At 40.5% G+C, this 13376-nt stretch overlaps 1 protein-coding gene across 4 annotated transcripts in view; it reads right to left on the reverse strand.

The window, feature by feature from the left end:
• Window positions 1-995: 995 nt before the first annotated feature.
• LOC134378800 (serine/threonine-protein phosphatase 4 regulatory subunit 1-like) overlaps window positions 996-13376 on the reverse strand; it is a 78764-nt gene continuing 66383 nt past the window's right edge. For all 4 annotated transcript variants that reach the window (XM_063098128.1, XM_063098121.1, XM_063098111.1 and 1 more), the window contains 8 exons: window positions 11619-11714; window positions 10550-10735; window positions 10141-10302; window positions 9180-9280; window positions 7015-7135; window positions 6007-6141; window positions 3510-3651; window positions 996-2691 (listed from right to left, as the gene is read on the reverse strand). In XM_063098128.1, the coding sequence (XP_062954198.1) occupies window positions 2540-2691; window positions 3510-3651; window positions 6007-6141; window positions 7015-7135; window positions 9180-9280; window positions 10141-10302; window positions 10550-10735; window positions 11619-11714 (1095 nt within the window). In that variant the 3' untranslated portion in view covers window positions 996-2539. The remainder of the gene's footprint in view (window positions 2692-3509; window positions 3652-6006; window positions 6142-7014; window positions 7136-9179; window positions 9281-10140; window positions 10303-10549; window positions 10736-11618; window positions 11715-13376) is intronic.

Raw genomic sequence — 13376 nt, forward strand, 5'->3', positions numbered from 1 at the left:
ATCTGGAGGAATCGGGCGTTTTTAATTCTCTAAATCATCATTGGCTGCACTACAGAGTTGTAAAGTGCAATCTGTAATCACGCTTAAAAATATTCCTAGCATGAATTTAAAAAGCCAACAATGCAGAAATATGAGCCCATTAAGCAGATATGTGCCCGACTTGACCGTGGACTTGGCCTCTCTGGAAGGGGAAAGATGGGCCTTCATGGAAATTTGAAAAGCCACATCAAAATACACCAACTTTGAAAATGCTCTTGAATCCTTGGAGGGAGAAAGGTGCCAATAAAAATACTTAACAAGGGGGGAAATGGCCACTAGAGAAAGACCGAGATAGTCCTGTTGTTAAGACACCTTTCCAATGAGCTCTATCTGTGAGAAACCAGTTTGTGCTTTTCCACTAATTCACCAGAGAGGAGGCCAGTGTTCAAGTAAACAGGAAGCTGCATGTGATGGGCAGGTTGCAAACACTCAATACCGGTACCAATAACAAATACATACAAGCAGCTAGAGGAAGGGCAAGGGGAACCAGAACAATCTTAGAAAAACCTCAGTTACAAAAAAGAATAAAATGTAAGCTTTAAAAATAGTTTTTGCAGAGAAATTACAGCCATGAAAAAGGAAAAAATCTTTGCATTGGAAAGGCATTCATATTAAAGTATGGAAAAATTTTAACATATGAACCGAAAATTGTAAAGGTTAGATTATTTTCCAGAGTCTTTACAATCTCTCCAAGTATGTTGTGTATTCAGCACGCAAATTCTACACATCACCACACAAACTGAAGCTCAGTTTTTTCCCTTAATGGAAAATGAAGCTCTGCATAGAATACAAGATTCCAGTCAAATAATTCTACTTGCTTCTAGATCAATGGATTATAATAACATGACAATCTCAATTTCTACGCAATAAAAAAAAATTGAAAATTGCTTGTTACCAAAGCAAAACAGTATCTCCATCTATTTAGGCAGGTATTAAACACAAGATGTGTTGACTTTTTAAAAAAATATGTAGCATCCAATTTATTAACTCTTTGCTGAAGTTGCCTAAATGCTACTGTGGGTTACAATTTGAAATTCTCACACATGTACCTTATTTTCTTTGGCACTGTATATATAAATTCCTTCCTTTCTTTTTAAAGAATCAGTTCAATAGAATTTGGGGGTTGGGGCAGGGGAAACATCCTGTAAAACAGGAAATTCAATATACAGCCTCAGAAATTTTATTAAAAATAAGAACAGAAAAGACAGACAAGAAAAGACCAAAGTGAAGAACAGAAATAGCTTACATGCCCTTTTGCAGCTAGCTCTTGAACCCCAAATGGGCTGCTGCTCCTTCCCTCTCTCATGCCTACCTTTGAGAATATATAACTAGAAACAAGAAAAATAACATAAGCATACACGTATGCAGGATTTTAATCAAATGTTTACAGAATCTTGAATTATTAATGAAAAACCTGTTTGAATTCTAGACCATCTTTTGCTTAGTCTAAATTTCAAAAGCATGAAATCTAAATTCTGTGTACTTAAGTCAATTTGAAGAGTACATAATTTAGCCCCCAAAATCTTCGGTATTTGTGCGCAAGTTCTAATCAGAACTGTGATTTCCTATTTTTTGACAAAATTCTAATGCATTAGATATAAAGGCAATATCCATGCATTTCAATTATCAATTTCCCTCCAAGTTCTTAAACATATGACAATATATCCATATAAAAGTGAAAAATCTTTCCGCTCTATGCCTCTATGAAAGGCCCACACATATCTTTATGGATACAGTTCCTGCAAGAAGGGGAGGAGTGAGTGCTTGAGAAAAAGTTCTAAGCACAGTTTACATCAAAAGTACAATATTCCAAAGACTGCCATAAGTCATTCTTTAGTAGATTTCTTTAACTATCACATTTTTTCAAAAGTAAACAAATTGAGCTATATTTGCAGCAACTCAAAGTAGAGCATAAATTTAAATGATGTATTTGTTCAGCTCACTGATAGGAGGCTAATATTACATTAACATATTTTCTTCCTGTCAAGAGTTATTTACATATGTACAGTATTTCAGTTAAAAATAAAATTTTACGCCATAAACTATATTTTATAGAAAAGCATAAGGGAAGCAAATATGCAAGTCTATTAAAGAATTAAAAGCTTCTCATAAACTACTTTATTTGGGGAAGGGGGGACTTTAAATAATATAGTCCATCACAGAGAAAACAAATCCCTGGCAGGCAATCTGATGGGACAGAGGCCCTGATACCCGGTCAGCTGTCTGGGTCTGCAATCTTTCCACAGACTGCTACTGATTGGGCTGGTAGGGGTGGGGAGCATAGCACAGGCCCAGCCATCTGAAGTAAGCCCCCATCCAGGGTTCAGTCCCTCGGGGCTGCCGGGAAAGGAGTCAGTCATTTGAGTGCACAGTATAAAAGTTACAGAAATCTTTTCCCCCTCAGCAGATATAATACAATCAGCTCCCCTTCAAGTTCTGATAAGCAATATATGCCAAGCATGAAACGACCAGATTACAATTAATCACAGAGTAGTTAATTCTATTTTTCTTGTACAGTAGTGTCTATAACATTCTGCCGCTTTGGTTCTAGGGTGGCAAAAAATGAAACATCTTGGTCCCGGTCTGACTGCAAAGCTAAGACGGTCTCTTCAACGACTTCAAGATGAGGGTTACCGGCATTTCTAAAATATGCTAAAGAAGAGAAACGAGTTTCAATCACACGTGCCATGAACTGTGTTCTAAAACATACTCCTGTTTTTCTTTAACCACATGTCAGGACAATAAATCATTTTTCATAGACTAATCACATACATAAGTCCTTTCAAATGATGAAATGCCTTAATCAAAGAGTATTTCTTAAATTTTAAAGATGGACTCCCAATAGTTATACATATTTTAAAAATTATCATAACTAAAAACGTTTTAATAGTATCTTTTTTTTCGTACAACACAAAAGAACTGGCCAGGTGGGAAATACAGGAGGAAGAGCAGGTTGCTGGCAGGATGGGGCAAGGGGCAAAATGGCAAGAAATGTATACGCAAGGCAGAGTTGAGGATGTTTTCTTATATATGTGGTGTAGAAATAAACTATCAAAGGAACAAAAAGCTTCAGGTTTAAAATAATCAACTAGGTTGGGTTATAAATGTTTTCTTACTGAGTAGAAAATAATACCAGTAAAACTTAGTACCAGTTAAGGCATCTGCTACCTCTCATAATCTTCCATAACTCAAAATTTGCAAAAGTTTCCCTCATATCTAGAAAGCTGTGTAATATTTTGCACTTCAGCAGATGTTTATTAAATGTAAAGACTGAATTACATTCATTTCCTTAATTGTTTTATAAATAACATAAAAATTATGCATAAAAGTTAATATATTCACTTATATAATAAATCTTAAGTATGCTATCACACAACATGCACAATTTCCCAGAGGAAATCTAGTTGCTACCTTCAACAGCTGATGCAGTTTATTTAAAATGGGGAAGTTCAGACGTGAGTTCCACATACCCTTTTCCAACAGTGTCTGCCTCAGAGCCTTGGCTAGCAGAACCCTCACGTTTGGCACAGGATCCGATGCAAGGCTCAAGAGACTAGGAAGCAAGTGCTCAACGAACTGGTCCACGGGGACACATTCCTCGCTCACCACTGCCTACAACAAGAAAGCCACAGCCAAAGAAGCAACATTTTCCAAAAGTTTTCTAAAACATACACTTTGGTAATCCCAAAGAAGTCATTTTAAAATCTGTAGGTTTGAGGTTCCTGTGTTTGTGAATTTTTAAATCTCAAACACTGGATCTGGTTAGAAACAGTTACTATTTTACTATAATTCACCACCAAGCACTAGGTTACAAGCAATATCAGATTTAGTGGGGAAAGCATAGGCTTTGGAGCCAGACAGGTCTAGGTTCAAAACCTAACTTGGTCACTCACTAGTGACATGGCCTCAGGTTAGTGGCTTAACCTTTCCAGGCCTCGGTTTTCTCATCTGTACCACAGCAGGTCCTATAAGTAAAGCATCTGGCACAGTGCCACCACACCGCATACAGCCGGCTAGTATGACTGAAGAACCCTCACTTCTGTTAACTCGCTAGAATTCAGGCTCTGAGGGCAGGGGCTGAGGCTGTCACGTTTAACAGTCAAGTCCTGGAACCTAAACCAATGCCTAGACTTTTGGAAACAACTCCTGGAATAATCATCAGCTTCAGCACATTGCTTCTCCACTTGCAAAGACTTTTACATGTATTCTCTCATTTAATTCTGACAACTAACGTGGAAGTCAAAATTAGCCATGTTTTACAGGTGAGAAAATTCCAGTCCAATGTGATGGTGACACCCAAAGGTCTCAAGATCAACAAGTGACAGCAGCATGGGGACTGCAAGCCAGGCATGTGGATTCTAACTCTGTGCATCTTCCTACTACAGGGTAACGTGTGCCATGGTGGGTGGGCACTGCAGCAGCAGCTGCTGATATTCACTACGTGCCAGGCACATTCTAGGTAACATAGATGGACCAGCGCACTGAAGCCTCATGACAGCACTAGGAGGCAGGTACATAATACTGTCCCCATTTAACAGAAGATGAAAACAAAGTGCCAGACAGGCTCCTCTGCCCAAGGCCACTCAAGAGGAAGTAGTGGAATTGGGCTTCAAACCAGGTGGTTTTGATTCAAATCAGCCCTCTTACCCTCCAAGTTATATCTCCCTAGAGCTGTGTTTAAATAATAATATGACCTTCAGGAGGTAACCTTGGCTGAGCACCCCTTCCTTTGGTTTGTGTTACTGTGGGTCTTCTAAATCTTTAATAATTAATTAGTGAGAACAAGAAAAGATTTCATTATTTTTTCTTGAGTAAACTAGTTGGTGTCTTTTCCATTTGTTTATCACAGATTTTCTAAATCTCAGATAAAGAATTTAAAAATAAAAGCAAGAAATATTTCATTTATGCTTACTCCACAAAAAGATTTGGAACACTGACTTTTTCTTCACAAAAGCCTGTGGTTTGAGTTTGGTATTTACTCTACCATTCACTGCACTTCTCAAGATGGATGGCCAAGGTGCCCTTGTGATGCCCCTCCAGCCCAAGAGGGGGCGCTGGTAAGTCCTTTGGTGGGGGAGATGATGAGGTAGAGAAGGGGAATTTGGAGTGTGGGGTCAGGTAAAGTCCAACCATGGCCTTACTGTACTATCAGCAAAGCTGGATGACAGGTTCATGGAGACTCACTAAAGCCTTCCCTTTACATTTGTATATGCTTGAAAATGTGCATGATGAAAAGTTAAAACATTCAAAATAACACTTCAGCAGAAAAATGTCATGCTTTACACTTCCTTTGTGATCTTGAGCAAGTTACTTAACCTCTCTGGGCTTCAAATGCTTCAACTATAAGAAGTGGTCTAAAGGCACACAGCTATACCATGCTCAATACACAGCAACATCAATTAGATGTGTGACAAGATGCCTAGCACACCAGAGGCATTTAAGAAATGGTAGCCATTATCGCTGCCATTGTCCCCAGCCAAACATAAATCACACCCTCATTTCCAAGATGCTAAGTTAGAGAGGGTGATCTGAGCTTGAACTTCACGTGTTTACTTAAAGAGCCAAACTCCCACTGTGTTCAAAGCCATGGCTAAGGTCAGGTGCAGTGATGGACAGTCCTAGACTGGGTCTGATGGGAGTGGATGTGTGGCTGGCCCTCACCATGCCAGACGGAAGGTGCAGGAAGGGTGGGGGCTTGTCCGCTCCATGTTCAGCATCTAGAGTATGCCTGGCACACAGTAGGTACTCTATCATTATCTATGGGGTGAATGAGTACACAGGTGGGGAAATCCTGGGCAAGTCGCTTCACCTCACTGGGTTAGTCACAATCTTCTATAAGGGGGTTAGAATAATTGATCCCCAAGTTTCTGCTGTTGTTCAGGGGCTAGGATTCTTTGTCTGGTGACCCTGATATCATCACATGGGATATGGACACCCAGGGTAGGTCCTGCCCCAGGCCTTACAAACCTGACAAATGAAAGCGAAAGCTTGCCTTCCAACCCACTTAGAACAGTGCCGAAACCTTACGATGAGTTCACTGATGAAATTTAACCCCAATGCACTTTCACTGTTTGAATAGAACTTCTGCAGAATTGCCACAACCTGTGAAAAATATCAGAAGAGCACATTTAAAATGCTGCCATTTATTTGAATTATGAATACTACTCCACATGGAAACTAGACATTTTTATACATGCTTCTACCTTTAAAATGAACTTACAAGCATGGGAGAAACTAGTTTTTGTCACAGTAATCATTATAACACAGAGGAAAAAGATGTTTTAATACACAGCAGTACTCACACACACACACACACACACACACACACACACACACACACACATATATGCTCATACACATAAAACTCTTCATAAAAATGAAATTAAAAAGGGACTGGCATTAGAAAAATATGTTATTAATCTTAAGGTTCTGAATTTTAGAACATGTCCCCTTGCATGATTACCTTTCAGAACATATCATTTTTATAAAATTTTAATACCAGCAGAGTATCTTGAAATCAGTATTTTCAAATGAGATTTTTTTTTTTTTTTTTTTTTTTGGTCAGTATTCAGCTGGTATAAGCCCACATAAAACAGGATCAGCTTTTCTAAACTGAAGTCTTTGCTCATCAAATACTTTTATACAAACCCGCACTGTAAAGGAAGCCAAACCTGTATTTTAAAAAAAGCACTAAGTTATTGTTTAAAGGGTTTCATATATAATATGATTTATTTTTATTTTTTTATAAAATGATTTATTCACAATTTCCATCACTGAAGCATACAACTTAACAAAAAAGCTATCCTGTAAATTGATAAAACTATAACACAATTCCTAATTTCAAAATTTAAAAGCTGGTTTCATAAGTAAGCTGACAAATTAGGCCCAGAAAAAATAAAGGAGTTAAAATGGAAGAAGATACATAAACATTACTATTTGCAAAAATCACAAACAGAAAAGTCTATGATTCCTTACTAGTTTGAAGGAGATCCACCGAACTTCAGAAACCTTATCTGCACACAACTTTAAGGCAATATGCATTAAATAATCATAAACATCATTGGGATTATAGAGTTCCAAAATCAGTATCAGCTGTCTGAAATTAAAAAATAAACAAAGAAGAAAACATTATTTAGGGGGTCAAAAAACCTTATTAACTTCTCTTTATTCTCATTTCATCTTATAGATAAAAATAGCCAGCTGGGAAATGAGTAGCTTTGCAGACCTTGCAAGGCTTCGGCCGGTAAAATGCCAACAGCAGACACTGAGTGAGACGGCCATAAAGAAATGTAGAGAAAAAAACCCTAATTCTTCTCCCCTCTCTCTCTCTCTCTCTCTCTCTCTCTCTCTCTCTCTCTCTCTCTCTCTCTCTCTCTCTCTCTCTCTCTCCCTCTCTCGCTCGCGCTCTCTCTCTCTCTCTCTCTCTCTCACACACACACACACACACACACACACACATCTCAAACAAAAAGGAAATAAACGTTTTAAAACAAGGGCTGAGAAATTTATGATTACAGATTTAATATCTCAATTTTGGGTTATCAGCTGAAAAGCACATAAAACTTAAGAAATCAGATAATTTAAAAATAGCTAAAATGCTGAAGTTCGCAAAGATCAATAGATCAGGGCACACTCGAGTGAGACTTGGCGGCCGCCTGGGCTCCTGGAGCTGCAGGTTCAGCCCGCGGCCTGTGCGGGGCGCCGGGCGGGCGGCCGGGCTTGTCCACGCGGCGGGTCCGCGCTCCGCTCCCAAGGACAGTACAAAGTCACGAGCTGGCTGGCTGAGAAAGCCCCCCACCAAAGCTGTCGATGTGTTCTAAACGGGGGTGGGGGAGAAGGGTTTGAAAATAAATGGCATTATTTTCACCTGGGCAACTAAAGGAAATGAAAACGAGATGAGGAGCAAGTTAGAACCAGAAGCCAGCAGTGCCGGTAAATACTTTCATATCCAAAAGCCCTGTTTTCAGAAAATGATACCAATATCGCGGGCACGGGAGCACAGAATTCATATCAGCCGCTCTGGCTTCAATAAGCCCGGCAAAGATGGGAGATAGCACGCGCCCGGTGGAGAGATAAGGCGGCCGGGCGACGGCGCCGGTCCGCTCCCGGGGAAGCGGGTCAGCCCGGCGGGGAACCAACCGCAGCGGCGTCCCGCGCGCCGCCGCTAGAGGTCGCAATGCTTTCGCGGAAAACGTGGACCTGTTTTTCTCGGTTCTTTTACAAGAGCGCGCTGGGAACACGGCATAATGACTAAAGCCTCAATCTCTCAAATTAAGCATAATGATTAAAGATCACAGCAAAGAGAAAATCTTCCAGTTCGCCGCTGGCATCAGCCAAATCATATCCTGAATAGCTGCAAAAAAAAAGCCTGATGAATTTCTTCAGAGAAGACAATTATTTGAGAGATTTCTACTTGCGGGTAAGAAAAATGAAAACTAAAGATACCAAAATGAATCTCGACAAGGTGAAAACTAAAACCCAAACAACCACCACCATAAACAAGTCCCCTCAATGCCACGGAAAGCAGATCATACACCTTGGGAAGGATGTTTTCACTCATAATCACTATGGCCTGGAACATTCCTTTTGCCAGCACAAGATGGAATTAAATAACTCCTCACACAAAAAATGATGTACAGAGGTGAGCCACCCTGGGGGGCACTTTTATTTCATGATCGTCCCATCTGGGTTAGACCTTTTCTTATCTCCCACTGTCGCTGAGTTTTCTTTAGAAGTGGAAGTACTCTGTCGGGTACAGCGTGTCCTGCAGAGACAATGACACTCAGAATGTTCAAGAAAGCTCTGGCAAAAACTGCTCCGATTAATAGGAAAATATTGAAGAGTGGGTGATTCATCCTTTATTTGGTTCAAATAAATTGCCTTATAGAACAGCAGAACACTCTAATTCCAAAGTGACGCTAGCCCTGTCTTCATCTGAAAATGAATGCCTCCCCGGAGACTGTGGTATTTGTAACTTAGAGCTTTGGTATTCAGTTTATACGTTAATAAAAACATAATCTCTTTATCCAAAAGAACACTATTACTGCAGGTTTAGAAATCAATTATAAGGTAGGAAAATTAAGAATTATTCCATCTAATTTGCCTTCTCATATCCCCAAAAAGGTTTTTATTTTACTTACTCTGCTAGTTCATATCGAAACCTCCAATTCCTGCTGTTATCGGTCACTACAAATTCTTGAAGCTGATAAAGATATTCTCTTCTCTTGTCTTCATGAAGCAACTATTTTTCAAAAATGTATATATAAATAAAAATATATAATCCCTCGAAATGACCCCAAATACCCCTTTATACACATTTGTCACGGCAAACTTGCATCTCCTTGTGGTCTATTCACCCAGTGTGGCTGTGAATTAGCTCTGCTGTCAACTGACATTGAGTATATCCCTGAATGCTTCTGACCCTTCCCCTAGTTGGTATATGTGCTTATGTATTTCTAAATACCCCTAGGTCTTCCTTCTTTCACAATTTCCTACTAAAGCCCATAAGTCTCTGTGTGTTCAGAAGGCAATGCCATTGCTGCTTCCCAGAGGGTTGGGACAGCTCTGCACCAGAAGAGGAAGAAGTAAACTGGTGTGTCATGCACCAAAGTCTGTCAAGGGCAGCTCTTGGGCAGCTCTTGGTCGTGTGGATGTGAACAATTAGTTTCTCTAGGTCATTTTTAAACTCTTATTTTTATACTCATCATTCCTTTAGGGGGGAAAAAAAAAACCAAGAAGGAAGCAGAGACGTCTTGCAGAAACAGCCCTCCATGCAGAACTGAGTTTGGATTTCAGCCAGGTTCTTCCCCTGAGTGACAAGTCAGCTCCCTACCAGGGCTCCAGTTTCTTCTGTTGCATAGAGTGTGCTGGGCTATGTGGCTACCATCCTCCACAGAATTACAACTCCAAAGAGCAGGAAGATTAGGAAGAAAGATACAAAATATTTACCCATCACAGAAAGACACACACTGTAAGATTCTGGATGGTACATTTCAACTGAAGAAACCTAGACAACTGCATTGTTTTTTTCACTGATTCTGTGCATACCCAGGGCTTAACAAAATTGAATTTTGATTTTTTATTTTTAACCCTTCTCCCTACCTTTAGAAAATCATACAGGTGTTTAAGAACTCCTATGCGTACTTCATCCAGATCCTTTAAAAATCCATTGAAGATGGGCACCAGGTCGGCTGCTGTTAACTGATCCCCAAGAATCACAGCCAGCTCGTGAATAGAGAAGGCCAGGGTCCGACGTACCTTCCACTAGGGGCACACAGCAAACACACATCACAACAGGTTAGTATGATTCAATGTTCTCAACATCTTACATGGCAAGATGAATGCTGCCAGGTATTGGCCACTGAAAGCTTTGTTTCATCAGAGACCAGTAAATATACCAATTTGCATCCACATAAATTTAGACCAGTGAGCCTTGCTGCAGCTTCCCTTTGCTTCTTAATTAGATGACCCACCTTATTTCTGTGCATGCCTCTGAAAAGCCTACTTTTACCTGGACATCAGAAGCCAGCGTTTCATAAGTATCTTTCAGGCAGTGCCAATTCTGCCGGCCCAGGGTCAGCACCACTCCCGGGAGGCTGTAGGCACAGTGTCTGGCTATGTCAGTATCGACAGTCTGGGCTCGAGCTGGGTCAGTCATTGACACATACTGATCTAGCAGAGGCTGAGGTATTATATCCTGGGAAACAGGAGAGAAAGGAAACCATCAGGGTTGCAGGAGAGAAGGTCAAAGATAGGCACATACTCATGAGAAACAGGGAGTTTGCAATTTAGAGGTAAAAACAACAAAGCAGAAATTTGAGATGAACAAGAGGCCTTCCTAAAGCCAAAGGGCTTCAGATTGGTGACCTTGTTTTCTCCAGGGAGTGAGGTTTTCAATTTAGACTAAGGCTAAAGCAGTGCCCACAACTCATCTTTTTTAGATTAGTGTAACATTTGATTTCACAGAGAGCAGTCTAGACAGCAATGTCTGCTTAGTCTGGTATACCCAGCTCTTGAGAATGAAGACTTTCTTACAATTGCCCAAAAAACCTAGGGCCTGAGACCACACACACTGAATCATTCTTACCTTTCCCAACTGATGGGATACTGCCTGCCTAAGACATCACCCCATTTTCCTTGTAAGAGCCATAGGTCACAATAATTTAAAACATTTAAGGGAACTTACATGGCACAAGAAGCCAATCCACAAGACATAATAAAATCAAACATGGTTCAACAAAAGAAGCTCTCAAAAGCTTTCTGGACAGTAAAAAAAAGCAAAACCACTTATATAAATAGACACCAAATATTAATGTCAGGTGTCAAAATTTTTTTCTCGTATTGGTTTGCTTTATTAAAGTACTATTATAGATGGTTCAGAAGACAAAGTCGTGTTTAAGACACTACTTTAGAATTTATTTTTTAAGTTACATAGGAAATATTGGCAACATAGATTATGAACTAAGATATGAAATTAATATTGACAGAAGAAAAATACTTGTTTCCAATGGCCATTCTTAAACTTAACGTTCAGAAAATATAAAGTTTTGAGTTGCTTTTCTTTTTTTCAAGGAACAAACCTGTAATTTAGATTCATTCTCCTCAAGTGGGGTGCAGTCATGTCTCTGCTCAGTCTCCAGATGGTCACTGGTTCCATTTCGGGGTTCAGCTAGATCCTGCAGAGTTAATTGGACATGTTACTAATTTAGTCCAAAGGAGGAAGCTGTCCCATCACTCCACCTTCAAAGAATCCTCTTTGAGCACCACAAATGACTGCTGTAAACCAGGACAACAGCTTCCCTTGAAGTCAATGGTATCTCTCCAGATGTTAAACCTACATTTGCATAGATATGTATGATTTTGTATCGACTAGTCATTTTAAGTGCTAAGGAAAGTAGATTTCCTACATTTTAATTTCAAGACTGATTGAGATCCTTACAGAAAGACAAAAGGCTAAAGTTAAAGTTGGTGAGGACCAACTACGACATTAGTCTGCATCCACTACTCCTTAAGCCCTGGTCTCTCTAGTGTGCCTAACCAATGCCCTCAAGTGACATTCCCATGTTTAAGGAGAGGGTAGTAGGAGCACCTGCAGCGCTTCTCAGGACTCAGCAACTGCAGCACTGAGGACCTCAGAGAGAGGATGGGGGTGAGCGAAACGCGAATCTGAGTGAAAGGGTGTGGCTGACAAAGGAGTATTTACTCAGAAAACTTTTCAATTTTCACCTGTACAAACACTCCTAATGTTCGCTGATGAACCTTTACATTAGGTTAACGATTAAAATGGGCAAGAACATTCAACGGTGACATATTGGTCTCTGATCATTGATTAACATTAACTGAGATGGACCTGACCTTCTCCTTCAACCATAACATGGATTTCCAACTTGCGCTTGAAATGTCATACTGTCTACCAGCTTAATGGATTCTGACAAATCAGCTCAATATATGATCCAGGAAAGTCGATTAATACACCAATAGATGCTTCGTTAGCTCTGAGGCACGCTACCAGAGCCTTCAGCTCCCCGGGTTTTCACTTTTAGTGTGCTGTTTAACAGAGGACATGATAAATCAGAAATATTTTGGTATGATAACCTAAGACCTCAATTTCTCCAAGTTAATAAATTCACATATACTAATAAGATGTGCCACTGGGATCATTATTATCTTTTCAGAAGTTTATTCCAGAGCCTTCAGTGCAATCATTATGCACAGCACTTACTCTAGGAGCCAAGTCAAGGCTTAAGCAAACCACCACGAGTCCAGGCAACCCCAAAGCTACTGTGAGTTCACTCCCCTAGAAAACACCCAGTGGGCAGCAGGCTATGGCCGCCTGCACAGCCACCACTTGCCACCCTGCACCTCCTCCCGGCAGAATCACGACTCTGTGCAGGTAGTTCACGTGTTTCCTACCCAGTGCACCATGCTACACCATGATGCAACTGTGGCTGGTGAGGCCCTGGGGAGAGGGCAGGGAGGGCGTCATGGCATAGGGCTGTCTTGCTCCTCAAGACAAGTGGGAGTCATTGCCCCTCCTTCCACTGGGCGCTGCATGCTGATGCGAGCCACAGTGGCTCAGTGGGAAGGTGGGACTGTTGGATGTCCAGGGGTGGGGTTCACCAACCCTGGGGACCCCCAACCACAGCACTTCCTCCTGTCACCTTAAGCAAGAGAACATTTTCTTCATTGTTCAATCTTTTTGAGTTTTTTGTTTTCCTTTTCCTTCTTTTGCAACTGGAAGTAACCACGTACTAAGGAGCTCCTACAAAATGAGGGGCTAGATGTGGTGATCATTCTCTAAGGCCTCAGTCAACTTTAAATTCCAGGAAAGGCACGAA

Source organism: Cynocephalus volans, chromosome 1 (genome assembly GCF_027409185.1).
Source record: "Cynocephalus volans isolate mCynVol1 chromosome 1, mCynVol1.pri, whole genome shotgun sequence".
NCBI classification, from domain to species: Eukaryota; Metazoa; Chordata; class Mammalia; order Dermoptera; family Cynocephalidae; genus Cynocephalus; species Cynocephalus volans.